Genomic DNA, 19,252 nt, shown 5'->3' on the forward strand with positions numbered 1-19,252 from the left:
AGCTCATGCTGCAAAACGTCTGTTAGTCTATAAGGTGCCACAGGATTCTCAGCACCAAGGCACCTCTTGGGGCCCAGCCCCCCAACCCCAGGTCCAGCACCATTCCGTGGGAAGCAGTCCCGGGGCACATTGCCACCTGAGGAGCTACCTCGACTAGCCTCTGCCTCCCACTCCGCTCGTGCTCCTGCAGCCGGAGCTTGCTGCCACCTGCCTGCCCCGAGCAGCCCTTCCCACCTGTTAGCGAGATAGGCAAGAACCAGCGCGAGGGCTGGCATGTGTGTGGAGGGGGGGGGTTGAAATCCCTGCCGCAGCCCTGGGAGCCTTAGCACTGGAAAAGTGACAGCGAGCGAGCGAGAGAGCGAAGCTCCCCCCTGGCTGGGCTGCTGACGTCTCTCCTTCCTCTTGTTCTTTCCCTATAAAGAATCCCAGGCTCACACCAAACACCCCAGCAAAAGCAGATCAAACTGGGAGGGGTGGGGGAGAGAGAGAGAAATACCTAAACTGTGATCTGCCCAGGCACAAGCCCCACTCCTTGCAAGAAGCCGAAACGGTCGCCTGCTCCTGGGCTTGTGACTCCACCAGCAGCATGTAGCAGAGATCCCGTGGGCTCGTGTCAGCTGCAACAGCTACTGGGACGCAGGAGTTTGGTTTTGGTTTTTTCCCCACTCCTGTCTCGCAAGTCTGAGAGAGTTTAAAGGCTTCTTCCACCAGATCCCTGCAGCACCTGCACCTCCCTGGATAAACAGACCTCAGCGGAGGCTTTTGGTTACAGACACTTTAATCAGAGCCCAGCCCAAGGGAGGAGAGCGACTCAGAAGCAGCCGCTCAGTGACTCGAAAAAACTTTGCACCAAAACTTTTTTGTTGCGGCTACTTTGCTTTGCAAACCCCTTTGGTCAGTTGTGTGACAGCTGCTCTTCTCACTGGTCTCTCTACTTTAATCAGAGTTAGCCAAAGAAAAAGAAAAGAAAGAAAAACCAACCCCAACAAACAACCCCCCCCCCATCATCCCATGAGTTAGGAGCGGGGAAACAAGGAATAAAGTTATTCTGGAAAAAAAACACATTTGGCCGTTGAGAAGAGAGGGAGGCAAACAAAACCCTGTAGCAAAGCGGGGACGCAGTGAATGGAAAGCGCAGTTTCACTGGAATCAACAAGTGAGAACTTCGGGACGCCTCGTTCTTTCCCCACTCCACTCCCCGCCCTTACCCAGCCTGAAGGCTTTGAAACGTGTTGCTGGAAAGAAATTGCCCCTATTGACAGCTCTCCCTTCTTGCACGTTTCTAAAGGATATCCTCATAAGTCACATCTGCACCAGCCATGATCCCAAAGCACTGCCCCGCCCTGGCTGTTGGGCTGCTTCATGGACTGCTTTGGCTCCAAGGTAAGAGCAGTTTACACGTGGTTTTTTCACTCTCTCTCTCACACACTCACTCTCCTTTGATTTCACAGTGTATTTTTGCTCCGACAACTTTCTCTCCTGTGTTGGCTCACGCCGGTGCGGTATCCAGGTTGGAAATGGTTCCCCCCAGCCCACCCCCATCGGCTTCAGGCCACTTCGCAGCAAGCCACCTTGTCTGCCCAAGCGGGTCGTATCAGTTCAAAGCAAGCCACTCCTGGCTGCTGGCTGGCGGGTTTCAATAAAGAAGAATGATAAACCCCTGGGTGGGATGGAGAGGAACGAGTTCCGCCGGGGGGGGGGGTCTTGGTTGGTGCCCCTGTCCCATACGGCTCTAGCTCCTGGTTTTCTAGCCTGGCCCAGAGGGGGCCAAGAGCAACACCAGGGCTGGCTCAACTTTCCGTGTGTTTATTTTTTCTCCCGCTGAACGCAGGCGTGCACCTGAGTACACTAACCTCCTAGCGCCATGGGACACTGCGCGCTGTAAGAACCCTGCGCGAAGCAGCGAAGCCAGGACTCTGTTTCAGGGCTGGGGACTTGTTAGAGGGGGGATTTGCAGTCCGGCTCGGTCCATTTTGCGCGGGGGGGAGCCTGTATTGTCACAGAGTTAAAATTGGTTTCCTCTATGGATGCAACTATTTCAACTCTGTTGTTTTAATTGCCCGGGATGTTCTCTCCTGGATATGGTTTCAATTACTTTCTCCGGGTTTGGGCATCATAAGGAGTCAAGTGCCTTGAGGTAGCAGATCTGGGCAGCTGCCGCTAGATGGCGCTTGCAACTGCAACTAGGCATCCCCGGCCCCGGTGGGGACTTCCCTTGCTGCAGTTGAGAGAAAGGGTGGCTTTGGGGTGGGTTTTCAGGAGAGCTGTGTGAGTGCTATGGGAGAGCTCACCTGGAGAGCAGACACGCTCTTCCTTTGCATTTTAGAGAAGGAAAGCAAGCTTGGGAAGAGAGCACTGCTCTAAAGCCTCCCTGTCCCTGTGCTCTCATCCCCCCACCCCAGGGCTTTGACCCTCAGGTTCCTGTGCTGAAGTGAAGGCTCCATTCTCGGTCCATGACTCACATTTTTCTCCAGTCTCGCACTTACTTAGCACTAGGGTGACCAGCTGTCCCAATTTTATAGGGACAGTCCTGATTTTGGGGTCTTTTTCCTATATAGGCTCCTATTACCCCCCACTCCCCATCCCGATTTTTCACACTTGCTGTCTGGTCACCCTACTTAGCACTAAACTGCTCCCGGGCGCCCATCAGAAGAACCTTTGGGGTTCTTTTCTTTTCAGCCCTAGCTGAACTTTCTCAGAGAGGCCCCTGAATTCATAACACTTTACTTTGAGCAAGTAACAATCTTTGTGGGTTGCTCCCACAAATCACCCCCCTGTCCTTGCCCTGGGCTTTCTTCTGGAAGATCCCCACCCCCATTGCAGATGTGATACAGCCAGTGAAATGCCACACAGTAATGCCTAATTAAATAGGCAGCCAATGGGCCAGTGAGGAATTGGCTCTGGAATTTCCTGTAATAAGTTTACAAGGGCTCTCTCATTAGATATCAGTTCTCTTACCAACAGCAATGGGAGCTCAGGTCTGAATACTTCAAAGGGGTCAGTGTTTCATTAAAATATTTGGAAATAGAGAAAGATGTATCTTGACATGAGATGCATTTGAAGGATTCCCCCCCCACACACACACACGCACACTCCTCTAGCTAACACTTCTGATCCCCAGCCTTAAGGCTTCAACAATTAGCTAAAAATAGCAATTTGTGGGGCTTAGTATCTCTCTCCTATATGGGAACATTTCAAGTTGTATTTGATCATCTGTAATACCCTGAAGAAGATGAGGCTTCAAAAGCCAAGGCTATAGCATATATTTGAACCCTCTGTTGTGCATGGGGCAAGCTGAATCTATGAAATCACTTCCTTCATGGGGAATAAAATAATTCAGGGGCGCACATCAGATTGTATATAGGAGATGGTCCGTTATTTACTGTGAAATTTCTCCTCCCAGTAGTGTTCCATAGTCTTCCTTGAGCCCTGGGTATATTTCAAAACACCAGACTATTGGTTCTTTAGTCTCCTCATGGTCAGTATGAAGTGTGTCTCTAGGCTCTAGGGGTACGGTTAATTTCCACCAACAATAATCAATAACCAACAATATCAGGAAGACAGATCTGCTGAAGGATTCTAGTAGAACCGTAAACTACCAGAGCTTCATTACTAGAATCCACATATTTGGTTTGGTTTATTCAGAGACTTATAAAACGCTCCCTCACTGTGCCTCTTGGTGAACGTACCAACATTTGAAACACTTGCTAGCAAGGGTCAGCCCAGATAAACTCAGAAACAAGCTCCATATATTCCTCACAAACATGCCTGGAGTAAACACGAGCTTTACATCATGCCTTAAAGGGCCAGTTTGAGCTCTGCTGGACCAACAGAGGAAGTGGATTCCATAGGCAAGAGTCATGAATACCCTGCCACCAGCCACCCCTAGTAGAAGTGCCCTAGCTGACCTCAGTTATTGTTCGAGCATGTGGGGAAATAGGTGATTCCATAACTGATTGGCCTTTGTACATCAGTAGCAACATTTTGAATTGCACCTGGAAGCAAATAGGAAGTTTGTGCAGTCCTCAGAGAATTGTTATAATGCACTCCCTCTGGCTGACACTGCAAGTACACGGCCAGCTGTATTCTCCACTAACAGTAACTTTTGAATGGTCTTCAGAGCTTGTCCATATAGGGCATAAGACAGCAGTCCAGCCTGAAGGTTACAAAGGCATGTATTACCATGGCAATTTCTGGATCAGAGAGAATTGGTAACAAGTACCTGGCCAAGCACAGGCAGGAAAAGGCATTTCTGGCCACCAGTTCTTGCTGGGAACCCAGGAGCACACTCACATTGCAACTGTTACTGAAAAGGGTGGGTTTACTCCCACAGAAATGAGCCAGGTACAGATATCACCCACTGCACCCTCTAAGTATACTCCTTACCTGGCAGTCTTCCCCCCACTGTATTCATCCAGCTCACTTTCATCCATGCCCCTTTGGAGCCAGGCACTGAGAAGGGAGAGAGAGAGAATGCCCTATTCATGTCTGACAATAAAGAGGTGTAGAGCTTTGTGTCATAGAATCATAAAACCATAGGGTTAGAAGGAACCATAAGGGTCATCTAGTCTAATCCCTTGCCAAGATGCAGGATTTGTTGTGTCTAAACCATCCAGGGCAAATGGCTATCTAGCCTCCTTTTGAAAACCTCCAGTGAAGGAACTTCCATGACTTCCCACGACAGTTTGTTCCATTGTCCTACTGTTACAGTTAGGAAGTTCTCTTGTCCTGCCCTTTGTGGCAAGACAAAACAACTTTTCTCCATCTTTTTTATGGCAGCATTCAAGTATTTGAAGACTGCTATCATGTCCCCCTTTAATCTCTTTTCCAAACTAAACATACCCAGTTCCTTCAGCCTTTGCTCATATGGCTTGCACTCCATCCCTATGACCATCTTTGTTGCTCGCCTCTCGACCCTTTCCAGTTTCTCTACATCCTTTCTATACAGTGGTGACCAAAATTGGACACAGTACTCCAGCTGAGGCCTAACCAGTGGTACTAACATCTCTGATGACTTGCATGCTATGCCTCTGTTAATGCAACCCTAAATTGCATTTGCTTTTTTTTGCAGCAGTACTGCATTGTTGAGGTTGTGATCCACCATAACTCCCAGATCCTTCTCAGCAGTGCTGCTGCCAAACCAGTTATCCTGTTTGGGACAGACACCAAGGGAAAGGATATTTTCTTAGCTAATACCCCAGCCACAATAGAGGACTTCAAGTACTCACTCTGTTGCAGCTAATTAGTATTGGTTTGAGATGACTGCCACCACCACTCTGCCATCAGCCTCATGTCACAGGTCAGGAGACTACCGCCGTGACCTGTGTAGATGGCACACAGGGAATCTAAGAACATTTAGGAGTCACTGTATTGATGGTTGAGGACAAAAATTATATCTTACTAGACCATTGATAGGTTGTATTTTCCTTGAAACCTAATCATGCCCATGGATCAGCAATGGGTCCTGCACCCTGACCATAGCAAAGCTGAGATTTAATTTCAAATCAGAAGAGCTAACAGGCAGACCATTGCTCATTCCAGCAATCTCCAGCCCCATTCCAAAAAGCTTAGCTCCAAAATATGTAGATGTCCTGAAATCATCTAGAATAGTTCCATGCTTGTCATGGCATTTCTTCTTTGACGTTGTTGCATATTTTAGTTCTGATTCCTCTTAGCACAAGGTTGAAATGGTTCTGTTTGACTCTTATTGCATTTACAGTCTTTATTCTCTAAATACGAGGGCTGGTGGAAATTTTTGGCAAAAAAAGGTGTTGTTATTTTTCCTGGTTGAAAGTGATTTGTTTGGGTGTGTGGTGTTTGTTGTTGTTGTTCCTGGTCAAAAAGGGGTTTTGGTTTGTTTGTTTTCAAAAACTTTTTTTTTCATAAATAGCTGACATTGACAAATTTGTCATTTTGCATGAAAAAGTTAATTTTCTTTTTGTTTTTTAATCCTGACATTTTTTTTTATCAAAAATGGTTTTCAGTGAGTCAAAAATTCCAGTAACCTTTTTCAATAGCATCTTTCAGTGGTTTTGAGAACCATTTTAAAATAAAATCATGACAACTTTCAAAAAAATGAAAAATGGATCTATTTTGAACTTTTTGACATAAAAACAACTTAGATATTTCAAAAAACATTTTGAAAATAGGTTTTCATTTTTCAACCAGACCTACATATATTACTACTATTGAAAACCATCCCAATCATCGTGCTTCAGAGCATAAAATGACCATTGACTGGGGTCAGGAAGAAAGTTAGCTCCATGGGAAAATATTGCAATATTGTGCATGTTTTTGCCTTTCTATGAAGAATCCATCACTGGTCTCTGTTGGGGCTGGGATACTGGACTAAATAGACTATTGCTCACTTTTTATAAAAGCAAGTCTTATGTCCCACTGCTAATGTGATTTTCTAAGTATCTGCTGCACTGTGGAAAAATGTTATAAACAGTACAGAACTCTTTTTAAAAGCGAGTGTTATACTAAATTTCCTGTCTAAAACTGCCACATTCAAAAATAAGCAGAAATAATTTTACCATAATTAATGTATTAAAGGAAGATAAAAAGTATTTTTAAAGTCTCATAATTTCCAGAGAGTAAAATCATACAAAACAGTATACTGAGCGCACAGAACAAATTCACTTGTTCAAGGTTTCTATAGGAATCTCCTTTTTATTTTTTTCAAACACTTTTTTCATTGAAAATGTTACAAGAATAAGCATATACATAATTTCCCTTCTCTTCCCGCCCCCCATATTAACACATCTAAATATATTCATCCACCATTATAAAAGGTTTCCAACTACAATACAAAATTTCACCAGTGCAGTCAGGAATAGGAGACTAATAGTTGGTTTTCCAAGCAGCCAGTGCTGTGTTTGAATGGCAGATGGAGAATCTGTAATGTGCTGTATGCACACATTGAATTGAACTAGAATGTCTTATGCTTCTGTTGCATTTTCATCCAAAATACTTCACAAACTGTACACAACAGGGGTCACTTTCTCCACCACTGAAATGCAGGTGGAATGGGGAAGCTGTTTTCAGCTCACCTTGTAACAGTTTTTAAAACTGCTGGAGGAATTTCAAATAAGTAGATTCTAACTGTCCAGATGAGAGTTTGGGCAGGACATTGAGGCTAACCCCCATGTAGTTGCATAATTAACTTGATATTTTCTACATTTTCCTGGAGTGCTCTACCTTTTATTCCTCCTCTGCACTGGCTAGACTTCCCCGTTTTTGAGACTGAAATGGGAATTGCAAAGGGCAGTAATTAAAAGACATTTTGGCTATCCCAACAGCCTGAGAGCAAAATAGATCGCAGCCCCTAACATTTTCCTTCACAGCTCGTCTCAAATGAGTGGCAGGATATTAAGCCTTCCTAATGCTGATACGGCATTCATGCTCCTCGGTACCTCATAACATGGGAGAGAAATAGGGCAGAGAGCCTAGCTCTGTATTCAGCCACTCTGGCCAGCAAGATAGGTTGTTTAAATAAGTGGAGATCCTGGTGTAAAAGTGTCTACAGTTCACTGGAATAAATGGTCTCTCACCTCACTGGGCTAGACACTTATTTTTTATTTATTTTTTGTAAGGCACACAGAAAACAGCAGAACCTGCCAAAATCGATCAGTACAGATTATTATCTGGAAATGCCATTTAATAGTTTAAAAATTTACCATGAGAGCAATGCTGCACCAGGAGAAAGCTTGGGATCGCAAGCAAACCATATGGAGATGTTTTTGTATGACAGATGGAATCTTAAAAACACATTCAGGCCTATTGTTCCTCAAATGAGGAGAAGGAGGAAGGCTGATGGGATGGAGGCTAGGAGGAGACCATCTGAAGTGAAATGTAAACCGTCTGTATGTTGAAGGTACAAAATGGTCATTGCCCAAGTGTGGTGGAGTATATACAAAAATAACATCCCATCTTTCAGTAGATTGATATGGCAGATAAAGAGCCAGTGACCTTCAGAAAAAAGCTGCCATGGGGGTTTGAAGGGGTCTGAGCTGGAAGGACACTCAAGATGGTTGGAGTCACAGATTCTGTCCCAGGGCAGCAAAGGGGGTTGAGTGGCCCATGATTACATTGGAGAGGAACTTCCCCTTCTACATCTGCCAAAGCACCCACAGCTGCAGAAACTGGCCATGTCATGGAGCTTCTGGGGGCTCCATGCCACAGACGCAGCTAGGGCCAGGACTGGGCCCATTAATTGTACTGGGAATAATTAGTGTGGCTAGGTATATAGGGCTAGACTTAATCTTCAGGCTCAGCCCTGAGTAAGAGGCAGTGCATAGCTGCACCATGCCAGGAGCAATCTGGGAAGCCCCTTAGGGTGTCACAGTTCTGCCCCTGTTGCTATCTTGCTCTGGCTTCTTCAAAGAGCACCATTTAATTTTCCTCTTGCAGTTGGCCAGTGAGGTGTGAGGGGGACCAGAGTCAGTCTTCGTCCTCAACCCACCCCTCTCCAACTTCTCTGTGGTTGGGGGGGGGTTAATCTAGGGCCACCCTCTGCACCAGACCAGATCCAAAGTCCAGGTAGCTGGGGGGAAGGAGGTTGTTACTACCCAGCTTGGCACATGCCAGCCCACAGGCTTTGCATATGGGTAGATAGCTGGTGGCATCTTCTTTTAATCTTATGGAGATTTTTAATTACATTTTCAGCTTGACCCCATGGTAGTGCGAAGAGCACACCTGATTCCCTCTCACTGGTGAGGCTGATCCAGCATCTCTGTGCTGGTGACACAGCTCACTTAGAACCATCAAAGAGAATAAAAGCAGAACTGAATTGTGCACATGATTATCATTGCGCTCATCATATGACCTGATCCACTCTGCTTTATCAGCATTGAAACAAACTTCTATTTGATAGTGATGATGCTTTGCATTCATATGGACTCTTCATGGGTCTGATTCTCCAAAAAAACACCGAGGCCCTTGTTGTGGTTCTATACCATGAAAGCTTCCAGCACTGTGAATGAATTAGTAAATTTAGTGGGCTGATGATGTCAGTAGAGTTACACTGATATAAAGCCACCGTGAGTGAAATCTGAGTCAAGCCCTGTATTTTCAAAGCACTGTGTAAAATTTTACTAACTAATCCACTGATCTAAGCAGGTTGACCTATTGCGCCATGAGAATGTTGCCATCTTTTTAACAGGATAACTCAAAGCTACACACTCTGATTGTTTAGGAGGGAGTGAATAGAAACGGTTTTGAGAGGCACTGCAGTGCCCGCACCTCCAAGTCCTTTGATTAGTCTGCCCTTTAAGTACCTACTTTGTTGTTCTCACTACATCCTGTTCTCCCTTCCCGCTACCAAAGCATCACCCAATCTACCCTCAGTTCTCAGGATTCCTAAAATTGTTACAGTTTGAAAGACCTAGAGGAATTTCTGAGTCCTGCTGCCAGTGGAGGTCTGCACAGTTTCTCTTCCTTGTGCCCAAATTAAATTTGCTTCTTCCCTTTTAAGTTGGGACTAGTGCAGAGGTTTGGCAAGCCAGTGTGGGATTGCCTGTGGTTTACAGTTTAATCTCTTTAGCTTTCTTCAGTCGGATGCAGTAAGTTTTCATACCGTGCTGAACTTTATGAGATGTGACTTCTGCAAGCTTCCCTAATATGTGTAATCACAAAGGGATTCACAACTGGCCGATGATGTGCTCTGAGCCGATGCAGCAGGCCTTTGTTGTGGTTCTAAAGCAGTAGTTTTTAGCACAGTGAAAGAATTCTTGAAGTTACCAGGCAAGAAGAAAACCACATTGTCTAATCTGTTAAGTGATAAAGGACCAAACAAGTCAGTTTCCCATTATGCCCTAGAGGGAATGGCAAAAGCATATGGTCCCAAAGATTTCAAAATTCAGCCAAAAACTGGACTCAGACCAGTATGTAAAGGAAATGTATGGACTTTCCTTCTATTTTCAGATCACATGCCTTCGTCTTTTGCATTTCCACATAGGTTTCCTTAGATCTTCCTGTGTTTTTCTTAACTGTGGGAAAGAGATTGCCAAGGAAGTGCAGAAGGGAGCTTGCAGGCTTTCTGGAATTGTTCTTCATTTGGGGGTCAAGGAAGCTTGATCCTGTTATTATCTGTTCATTTTTTTAACCTTCATGAATCCAAAACACCTCAGTCAAAATGTTTGCTTCCTTGGGGTTGCAGGTTAGGAAATTTCACCCCATTGGTCAAATTCTGCCTCCTGGTTACACTAGTGTAAATTTTGCATAGGAGCCCTGACTCCCATGGACTTACTTTGGATTTACACCAGTATAATTGTAAGCAGAATTTGGCAGCATGTATTTCTCACAGAGGTCTCCCAAAAGAAGACAGTTGCTGTTTAAGGGGCCAACCCTGTATGGTGCTTTAACACCCTCAATTCCCATTGATGGCAACTAATGCTGGGTACACAACTGGAAAATGTTGACAATAAATGGAAAACAGATTTTCTAGCTTTTCCCACCTTGCAGGACCCTAGCCTAACTTATCAAAACTGGTGATGCAACAAACAGATTTCTCCTCCATCCACAGAAGGGTGCAATCAGTAATTGGGGATACACAGCAGAAATAGGCTTGCCCCTACATAGTTCTGATCCAGAGCCCAAATTCCCTCAGTCTTTAAAAACTGAGATTTAGTTTTGGTCCTTTATAGACAGAAGGGTCATCAGTGGCGATACGTCTGAATCTGAACTTCCCAGACATTTGGAAGTGGTGGGATCTGGGGCTGGGATCCAGGCCCGTCTCCAGTTTGCAGAAAAGTACTGTGTTTATTCTCCAGTGATTATAAAAAGATCTTTTTTTCCATGCTTCATCACACGGTGCGCTGCCTGCTTGAAACTGCCTCCTGGTGGGCCAGGAATACGTGCCCATGCTGTAGTATTTGGAATGCTTTCTAGCTGCAGTACTAATTACAGTGCTTCTTCACAGAGGAAATGCTTGTTGCAAGACAGTAGTGTGTGCCTGTGTTTGCAGAGAGGAAAATAAAGTCTTGTGGACAGTAACCACAAGGCCTCTGTCTTTCCTTACAGAAAAATTAATCCCCCATGTGCACAGTATTCTGCAGTGTCCATCCCTATGTCACTAGCTGTCCCTGCCTTGTGTGGCAGTAACCCACTCTCTCCACTGCCACAGTTCTCATTGCACTTCGCCCATGAAGGCTCTCACTCCATTAATCCACCTTATGAAGAAGAGTACAGAGGGCATGTGGTCATCTGAACCAAAAATCCTGCACCACTGTGTGATACAAAAGTTTTCAGATCACCACAAATGCTGTGGGCCAGAGTCCTTTCTCCCTTGCACTCATGGAAGTCCAGTGGGACAGATTCTGCTCTCCATCACCAAGACATAAATCCAGACCTTTGCTTTCAGTGACAGTACTCCAGGTGAGGGGAGAATGGAGCTCTGCATTGCTGCATTGTACTATGTGTCTGTTTCAATTACAATATTCTTGCAGCAGGGACAGTTGGCCAAATTCATCACTGACATAAGTGCAGCACCACTGAACTTGGCCTCGTATCTTTCTGGTTGTTTTCTGAAGTGCCTAACAAACGCTATTGACAATAGTATCTCTCTCCTCTCTCCACCAAAGCATTAGATACAAATAAAAGAAGTTAGTAATAAATACTGTTGGATGTGTAGACTGAAAACCACCGGCCCAGTCTAGCTATCTTGAACACAAGTTCTCCCTCTGAAGCCAATGGGACTACTTGGATGAGCAAAGATAAATAGCTTAAGTAAAGGTTGCAGGAGGAGTCTTACAGTTTGAACAGACCTTCCTAACTCAGGATGGGCAAATTTAGTTTGGGTTAAATAAAAGCTGAGATGAGTGTTCGCTCCAAATTCTAATGAACTGATTCTTAGTTTTTATTTGCATTACTGTAGTGCAATGAAGCACTGAAGTCAGTTAACTACTTTAAAACATCATGAACTGCCTGAAATGCCTTTTTTCAGCCATAAATGGAAGATCCAAAGTAGCACAAGCGATTTCATCAGGAAGCCAGTACCTGAAGTTTCCCTGAGAGACAGCCTGATCTGGCCTGCCAGCTAGAACAAGGAGGATAAAGCGTCCATGCCGAACTTCTGAACCTTGTGCTCAGCTGCTAAGTCTAACATATGGGGAAGGAACATGATTTGAAAAATTGCTCCCTGCGCTTTCCAAAGACTGAGGTTTTCATTTGATTCAGTTTCCTGGATTGTCTGTGTTGAGGGACTGGGATTGCCAAAGAAGCAACTCACTCCATCTTGCAATTGCGCTTTTGTGCAGGTGGAGACAAGATTAGTCCATTTTTAAGCCCCATTGCTCTATCTTGGAGGGTGTATAGGTAGCACTTTTTTCCAATGCCTGTCATGAATAACCAGATGAAATAATAGTATAACGTGTGGGGGGACACTTTATCTAGATCTAGCTATAGATGAACATGAAGCAAGGAAGTTAAAAATGGTTTCAGCTGCACAAGCCCGCAGGAGAGAACAAAACAGCAAATTTGGCCAGTTTAGAAGATTCTTCTGCTATTACAATGAAAAGATGATTCAAGTAAACAATGATGTCACCCGGAGACCCTTTTAAACACAGTTTAAGCTATTACACAGTGAGAGACAGAGAGAACCATCTAACCTTTCCACCTCTGCACATTTTTCCTTTACAAATGGATGGCATCGATGTTGTTTTTATTTCATTGTCATACATTGGGCTAAATTCTGCTCTCAGATATACAGTGGTGTAAAACCACAGTAGCTTGACAGAACACCATGGAGAGACTCTGGATTTGCTCTAATGTAACAAAAGCAGGGTTGTTGGGTTTTTTAAAATTACAATTTATTTTAAGTTTCCTGGCATAATATAGGTAAGATGGAAGGTCATTGAGAACTTCTTTAGTCAAAGCACTGACACTTCTTACTAGGGCTCTAAACTATGGGTTTTATTGATCATGTCTGCAAATCCTGTCTTATGTAATATACTTGTAAAGCGTGTCTTGTCCCCCTCATGTGACTAGTCCACATAGAGGATAACAGCCTGCTACTGTTACTAGCTAATGGAGTTGCTTCTTTAGCTCACATCTGTTTTGGTGCTGAAGAGCCCACACTCAGGTTTTACGCAGTCCTTACTCAGGCAAACTTCCCACTGAGGTCAGGTCTTTGGGATTTGGCCCTGTAAGAATGTCCACAGAGATTCACTAAATTCCCAGAGTCCTACTTCAGCATGAACTGGGACTTGGTATAAAGATTCCTAGGGGCAGTGTCTCCTTTGGCTATCTCAAATTGATTAGCCTATTCTACTTGGAAAGAGTGCCACATTTTCATCACATTTCATCATTGCAGCCTAATGCCAACTTTCCAACGTGTAATGATACCACAGGTGTCTGGGAACTGAGAGGCTAGTTACCAAGAAGTTGCTAATGACTACATTTACAGTTTAATTGCTTGATCCACTGGTATTTCAGGCTCTGATTTTGTCCACTGAAGAGACAAACTAGACCTTAGGTTTTATTTGTTTATGTTTTTGGAATTCCTCTTGGCATTCTGGGCTGCACTGATATGCGGGCTGTTTCCTCATTGTTTTCACACCAAGGCAAATTAATACAGTCAGCATCACGCTCTAGCCCATTGTGGTTTTGTAAGTTTCACACACACATAAAATGCAGCTTACCCCTCCAAAACAACTTTGTGTGTAATGAAAGAGAAGTAGAGGTCAGAGGGATGGACTCACGCTCAGGAACTGCAGAGTCCCCAGCAAGAAGCGTGCAGGAACCAAAGTGTGGAGAGAAGAGGGAGCTCGCAAGAATCTATCAAGTCTTTTTTTTTTTTGCACCTTTTTTGAATCCAGACAGTGTTGTAAACCAACATTCTCATCACCAGTCATTTAGTTAGGGTGACCTATAGGAATAAGATGGCGTACTTAGTGACTCATGTCCTTTGACCTGAAACCAGTAAGATTCTGTTAGGAAGCCTTTGATCAAACAAAACTGTGTGTTTTCAAGCAGCAATAATAAAGTGTGATTTTAATACCCTGGATAAAACATGCTGGGTTGATCTGCCTTAAAAATAACCTTTACACTTAATCTTTCATATTATTGTTCTTTATTTGCTTGAAATGTAGCCACTTTTTTTACTCCACGGTCAGTTACCTATGTTTAATAAATAAGATGAAGAGGGTGGATCGTACTTGTCTCCTGCTGGGGGCTGTAGTTAATTCTTATTGGAGTTGTTTGTGCAAAGTATTTAATATTACTATTACCCATAAGTACAGGCCTCTCTCTTCCCAGTTGTACTATCCAACAAGTCAGAAGAAGCTATTGCCCCACCTAGACTTATAGTCATAGAGGTTTAGGCAAGAAATGACCACTAGATCAACTAGTCTGGCCTCCTGTATATCACAGGTCACCAACCCCACCCAGCAGGCTAACCCTAAACTTCTCTTACACAACACAGCCAGATAGAAAGAGGGGCTGGGACATCCCAACTAGCCTTTCAGTGCAGGGTAACACCCTTTGGAGAGAGAACCTCCCTTTACAGTCCCAAGAAAGTGTGCCGTCTTTTTGTTGTTGTTGTTGTTGTTGTTGTTGCTTTAAACATCCCTCATGCCTGAGTCCAGAAGGCTTGGAACTCTTGGAGAGTTTCTGCTGGGTGGATGCAGCAAGACAAAAGGGGTCTTTTGTCTGGTTATAATCAGGCCTGTCGACAGCAATTCTGGGCCCCAGGGCAGAACAGTCAATGGGTGCTCTTCCGGCACAGCCAGAGCTTCCACATGCCTGCCTGGCTGCCTTTGCCACCATGAGACCACCCCGCACGTGCCTAGGAGCCCTGCAGCCTGCCCGGGTGATTGCCCCGTCCCCCGCCTCCCTCCTCGTCGGTGGGCCTGGCTATAATCCAGAGTTTTCAGTTGCAAAAATGGTTCTGTGCTACTGAGAAAACTTGGGGCAAAAGGCTGGAAATGTCACGCTCTGATTGGGTCTGGTGGAAAAACTCGAAATGAGCTGGTTTGGATTTGCATGTGGAAATGTTTGCATAGCGCCAGCCCAAATCCATGTGTGTTTTCAGCACATTCCTCACCACTGCATCACACTTTCAACATGCTTTAAAAAATCCCCTTCTTTTTGACATTATACATTGATTTGCTGTCTGTTGTTAAGCCATACAGGTTTGCCACTGATGGGAGAGATTATACCTATCTATTATGTTGGTGTCTGAGCTGCGCACTTGAATTGGGAATTCTGGTCCAAAGATGTTCATCTCAAAGCTGTTTACATTCATAAAATAACAGTGTCTTTCAGCAGCAGGCAGCATACTGCTTGGGAAATGATGTACAATGAGGACCAATCATTGTTGGAGAAATGATTGACTAGAATTACCTAAACAAGTCAGAAAAATGAGGAATACAGTTAACAGCATGAAACTCTTATCAATGTAGATCGAATCCATCCATTCATAGAACTGTCTAGGAGAAGTTCATTAATCTGAAAGACGCATCACAGAGATGTGCTGTAGTAACCAGTAACACTGCCAATGCAATTCTGCAACGTGTCCACCAGGTGCTGTTCTGCTCTGTAGAGAAGTATTTTTGCTGCCCAGATACACAGCTCTGAGGGAGAGTGGAGAGAGGAACATATATGTAGATGGAAAGGCCGCTGTCATCTCTGCAGCTCCTAGGCTAGCTGATAGGGGACAAAGCATTGGTCGACCCCTCTCTCTACCAAGTGTCATGAGCTGTGGAGCCAGTCCAAGGAAGTGCACAGCACAGACCCTATCAGAACAGAGTGCCAGCCTTTGTCCTGAGTGAAGGGCCAGATATGATCCTTAGTCCATAGTCCAGTGAGTGATGCTCTGCACTAGGGAAATCCAGAGGGGTCAAAGGTAGGGGAATGTGGTTCGTACCACAGGCTTAGGGAGTCTCTGGAAGCTGCCACTTCCACACACTCTTGGTGAAAGGAGATTAGTGGGCATACTCCTCCCCAAATACTCGAGATGTGACACATGCACACCCATTTGGTGGAATGGGCCAATCCACTGCTGTGCTGTGCTCTCCCAAATGTGCTAGTAATGATCTCTATGTCTGTGACATAGAAATAGTGATAGAATCAGAGAGGGGAGAGGGGAGCGAAATACTCCCACTCTCACCTATAAAGCAAGCCTTGCTCACAAACTAAGCCCACCCACCTGAAATGCCAAAATGAGATAACTCACTCTGGCGCGTGCAGATCTTCATAATATGATTGTCCCTCTCCTTTCTTGCATGCTATGATCTGCAGTGAAATAGTTGACAATGCCATCATTAAAAGCATCAGCATTAGGGTTCAGAGTTAACACTTCATTGTGATGAATAAAGCAGTTATTGCTTTGCAGCGCTGTTGTTTCAGGCTTCCTGTATAAGCAACACCCACTGAGCAAGGCTTTGTTCCCAACCAATGGTGGCTGGGCCACAGGTAGAGGTTGGTGAGCCTGGTACAACATGGTTTACAGCTTTGCCTTTTAGGTGTTTAGATCCAGAGGGCCAAGGTTCAGTCTCAGAAGCTGACGACCCAACAAGGGGCACCATGTAACACCTGCAAGCTTGGGTAGGCACCAGTTTATAGCTGGCTCACACTTCTGAAGTTTTCTGTGCGATAATAAACCCTGGAGACTTTTTTTTTTTTAGATGTAAGCTTAGATTTTGCAACACCAGGTAGCATTTTTCCAGAAAAAAGTATCAGACTGCTGATCATTGTGAGTAAATCCAAAATAATCCCTGTGCACAAACACTGTGCTTTCTAGACTTACTGTAAATATATAGATTTACAAGAACTAACAAACAGTGAACATCAGTAAATTCTAAAACGTCCCTTGTTTACACTGGTTATACGTAATTCCTTGAGTGCAAATGGAAATTATTTGTAGTTCTCAATGAAATGGGAAAGGCAAGTTCAAATATTAATACAAGTATGAATGTTAATTAAATATGAACATAAAATACAACTTTCAAAAGAGATTGAATAGGTTAAGAATGACCATACTGGATCAGACCAACGGCCTATCTATCCCAGTATCCTCTCTTCTGACAGTGGCCAATGCCAGGTGCTTCAAAGGGAATGAACAGAACAGGGTAATTATTAAGGGATATATCCCCTGTCATCCAGTCCAAGCATCTGGCATTCAGAGGCTTAGTAAAACCCAAATCATGGGGTTGCAGTCCTGACCATCTTGACTGGTAGCCATTGATGGACCTATCCTCCATGAACTTATCTAATTCTTTTTTGAACCCAGTTATAGTTTTGTATCAGAGGGGTAACCGTGTTAGTCTGGATCTGTAAAAACAGCAAAGAGTCCTGTGGCACCTTATAGACTAACAGACGTATGGGAGCATGAGCTTTTGTGGATGAATACCCACGTCTGTTAGTCTATAAGGTGCCACAGGACTCTTTGCTGCTTTTACAGTTATAGTTTTGACCTTCAAAAAAAATCCCTAGCAACAAGTTCCACATGTTGACTGTGCATTGTGTGAAGAAGTACTTCCTTCCGTTTGTTTTAAACCTGCTGCCTATTCATTTCATGGAGTGACCCCTGGTTTATGTATTATTTAAATGGGGTAAATAACACTTCTTTATTAACTTTCTCCACACCATTCATGATTTTATAGACCTCTGTCATATTTTCCCTTAGCCGTCTCTTCCAACCTACACAACCCAGTCTTTTTAATCTCTTCTCATGCAGAAGCTGTTCCATACCCTTAATCATTTTTGTTGCCCTTCTCTGTACCTTTTCCAAGTCTAATATATCTTTTTGCAATGGGGTGACCAGAACTGCATGCAGTATTCAAGGTGTGGGCGTACCGTAGCTTTATACCATGGCATTATGATATTTTCTGTCTTTTTATCTATCCCTTTCCTAGTGGTTCCTAACATTCTGTTTGCTTTTTGACTGCTGCTGCACATTGAGCAGATGTTTTCAGAGAACTATCCACGACAACTCCAAGATCTCTTTCTTGAGTGGGAACAGCTAATTGAGACCCCATCATTTTGTATGTGTAGTTAGGATTATGTTTTCCAGTGAGCATTACTTTGCATTTATCGACATTGAACAGCTAGGTTAACAGATGTAAAGTGTAGGTTCAGTGTCACAGACTATTTTTTAAAGTGACAAAAATAGATTTTGTGATTTAAAAAAAAAACTTGCATAGTCTGAAGGAGCTTTTGAAAACAAGATGATCTTGACTGCTGGATTGCAAGCCATGGGGGAATAGCATTCTCAGAAAAGAATGTGCTGAATGTAACTGGTCCCTTATGTGTGCTATGATGCTGCATGCCTGCCCACTCCAAAGCATAACAACAGTTCTGCTTTGCATGTTGTGGATTAAACCTCACAATTTTCCTGTGGGATAGGTTCAGGGTCTCTCATGGCAGAGGAGAGACAGGACTAGGCTGCAATGAACATAAAGAGGGATCTTTATTGAGGTTTCTGGACACAGGCAAACTTTGTGGTTCTCTTTGGTTCTTTAACATAGTCAATGCTGCCTAGTGTCACTACACAGGGAGTCCTTAAATTTGGGCATAGACTGAGAAGCCATGGAAGAGCTGCTGGCTTTACGGCACTAGGTCCATTTTACAGATGAGGAAATGGAGGCACAGAAATGAAGGTCCAAAAGTGGCCTGTGGTTTCTTTTTTGTTTGTTTGTTTGTTTGATGACTCAAATCTTGGGTGCCCTGTTTGAGATATCCTATATCACTAGCCACTTTCAAAAACGTTGTCCTAAGCAACAGACTTGCCCATGGCTAGAAGGGAAGTCACAGAAGAGGTAGGAGTAGAATGCAGAACTTCTTGCCTCCCTAAGGACCATCATCTTGCCTCCCTAAAGACCTTCCTTCCTATCTTAGCATTAACTTCAGGTTCTGCTGGGGACCAGGAGTCACCTTGATGGTGTTGTGCAGGGGTGCGGTAGAGATTATTGAGTGGAGCGCTTCTATCTGCAAAGTATATGACAAGAGAATTGATAGGCAATTCAGTGCCGAGTTCTTGGTGTCTCAGCTGAGGTCAGGTAACCAGGGTTGAACAGATGGCCTTGAGAGTAGGTGGTAATGCTAGCTTTTGAAAGGCTGCCTTTTTCTTTTGGTCAGTATTGTTCTAATTTAAATAGTAGGAAGAGGTAACGCTAAAACCACAGCATTCTCTTGTGAGCCCGAGCGGAAACCGAGCACTCCTTCGACTAATTTTATTATATACAAACTAATTAGTCACTGACCTTCTGGAATTGGATGGCGCAGTTGCTTGAGGCATTAGCTTTACACCTTT

General features: G+C 44.1%; 1 protein-coding gene across 1 annotated transcript in view; it reads left to right on the top strand.

Moving 5' to 3' along the window:
• Window positions 1–466: 466 nt before the first annotated feature.
• The window catches only part of LOC120371389 (vascular endothelial growth factor receptor 3-like), a 55,756-nt gene continuing 36,970 nt past the window's right edge, over window positions 467–19,252 (top strand). Inside the window, exon 1 of the mRNA XM_039487071.1 lies at window positions 467–1,383. Coding sequence (XP_039343005.1) covers window positions 1,320–1,383 — 64 coding nt within the window. The 5' untranslated portion in view covers window positions 467–1,319. The remainder of the gene's footprint in view (window positions 1,384–19,252) is intronic.

This window comes from Mauremys reevesii, linkage group 9, assembly GCF_016161935.1.
Source record: "Mauremys reevesii isolate NIE-2019 linkage group 9, ASM1616193v1, whole genome shotgun sequence".
NCBI classification, from domain to species: Eukaryota; Metazoa; Chordata; order Testudines; family Geoemydidae; genus Mauremys; species Mauremys reevesii.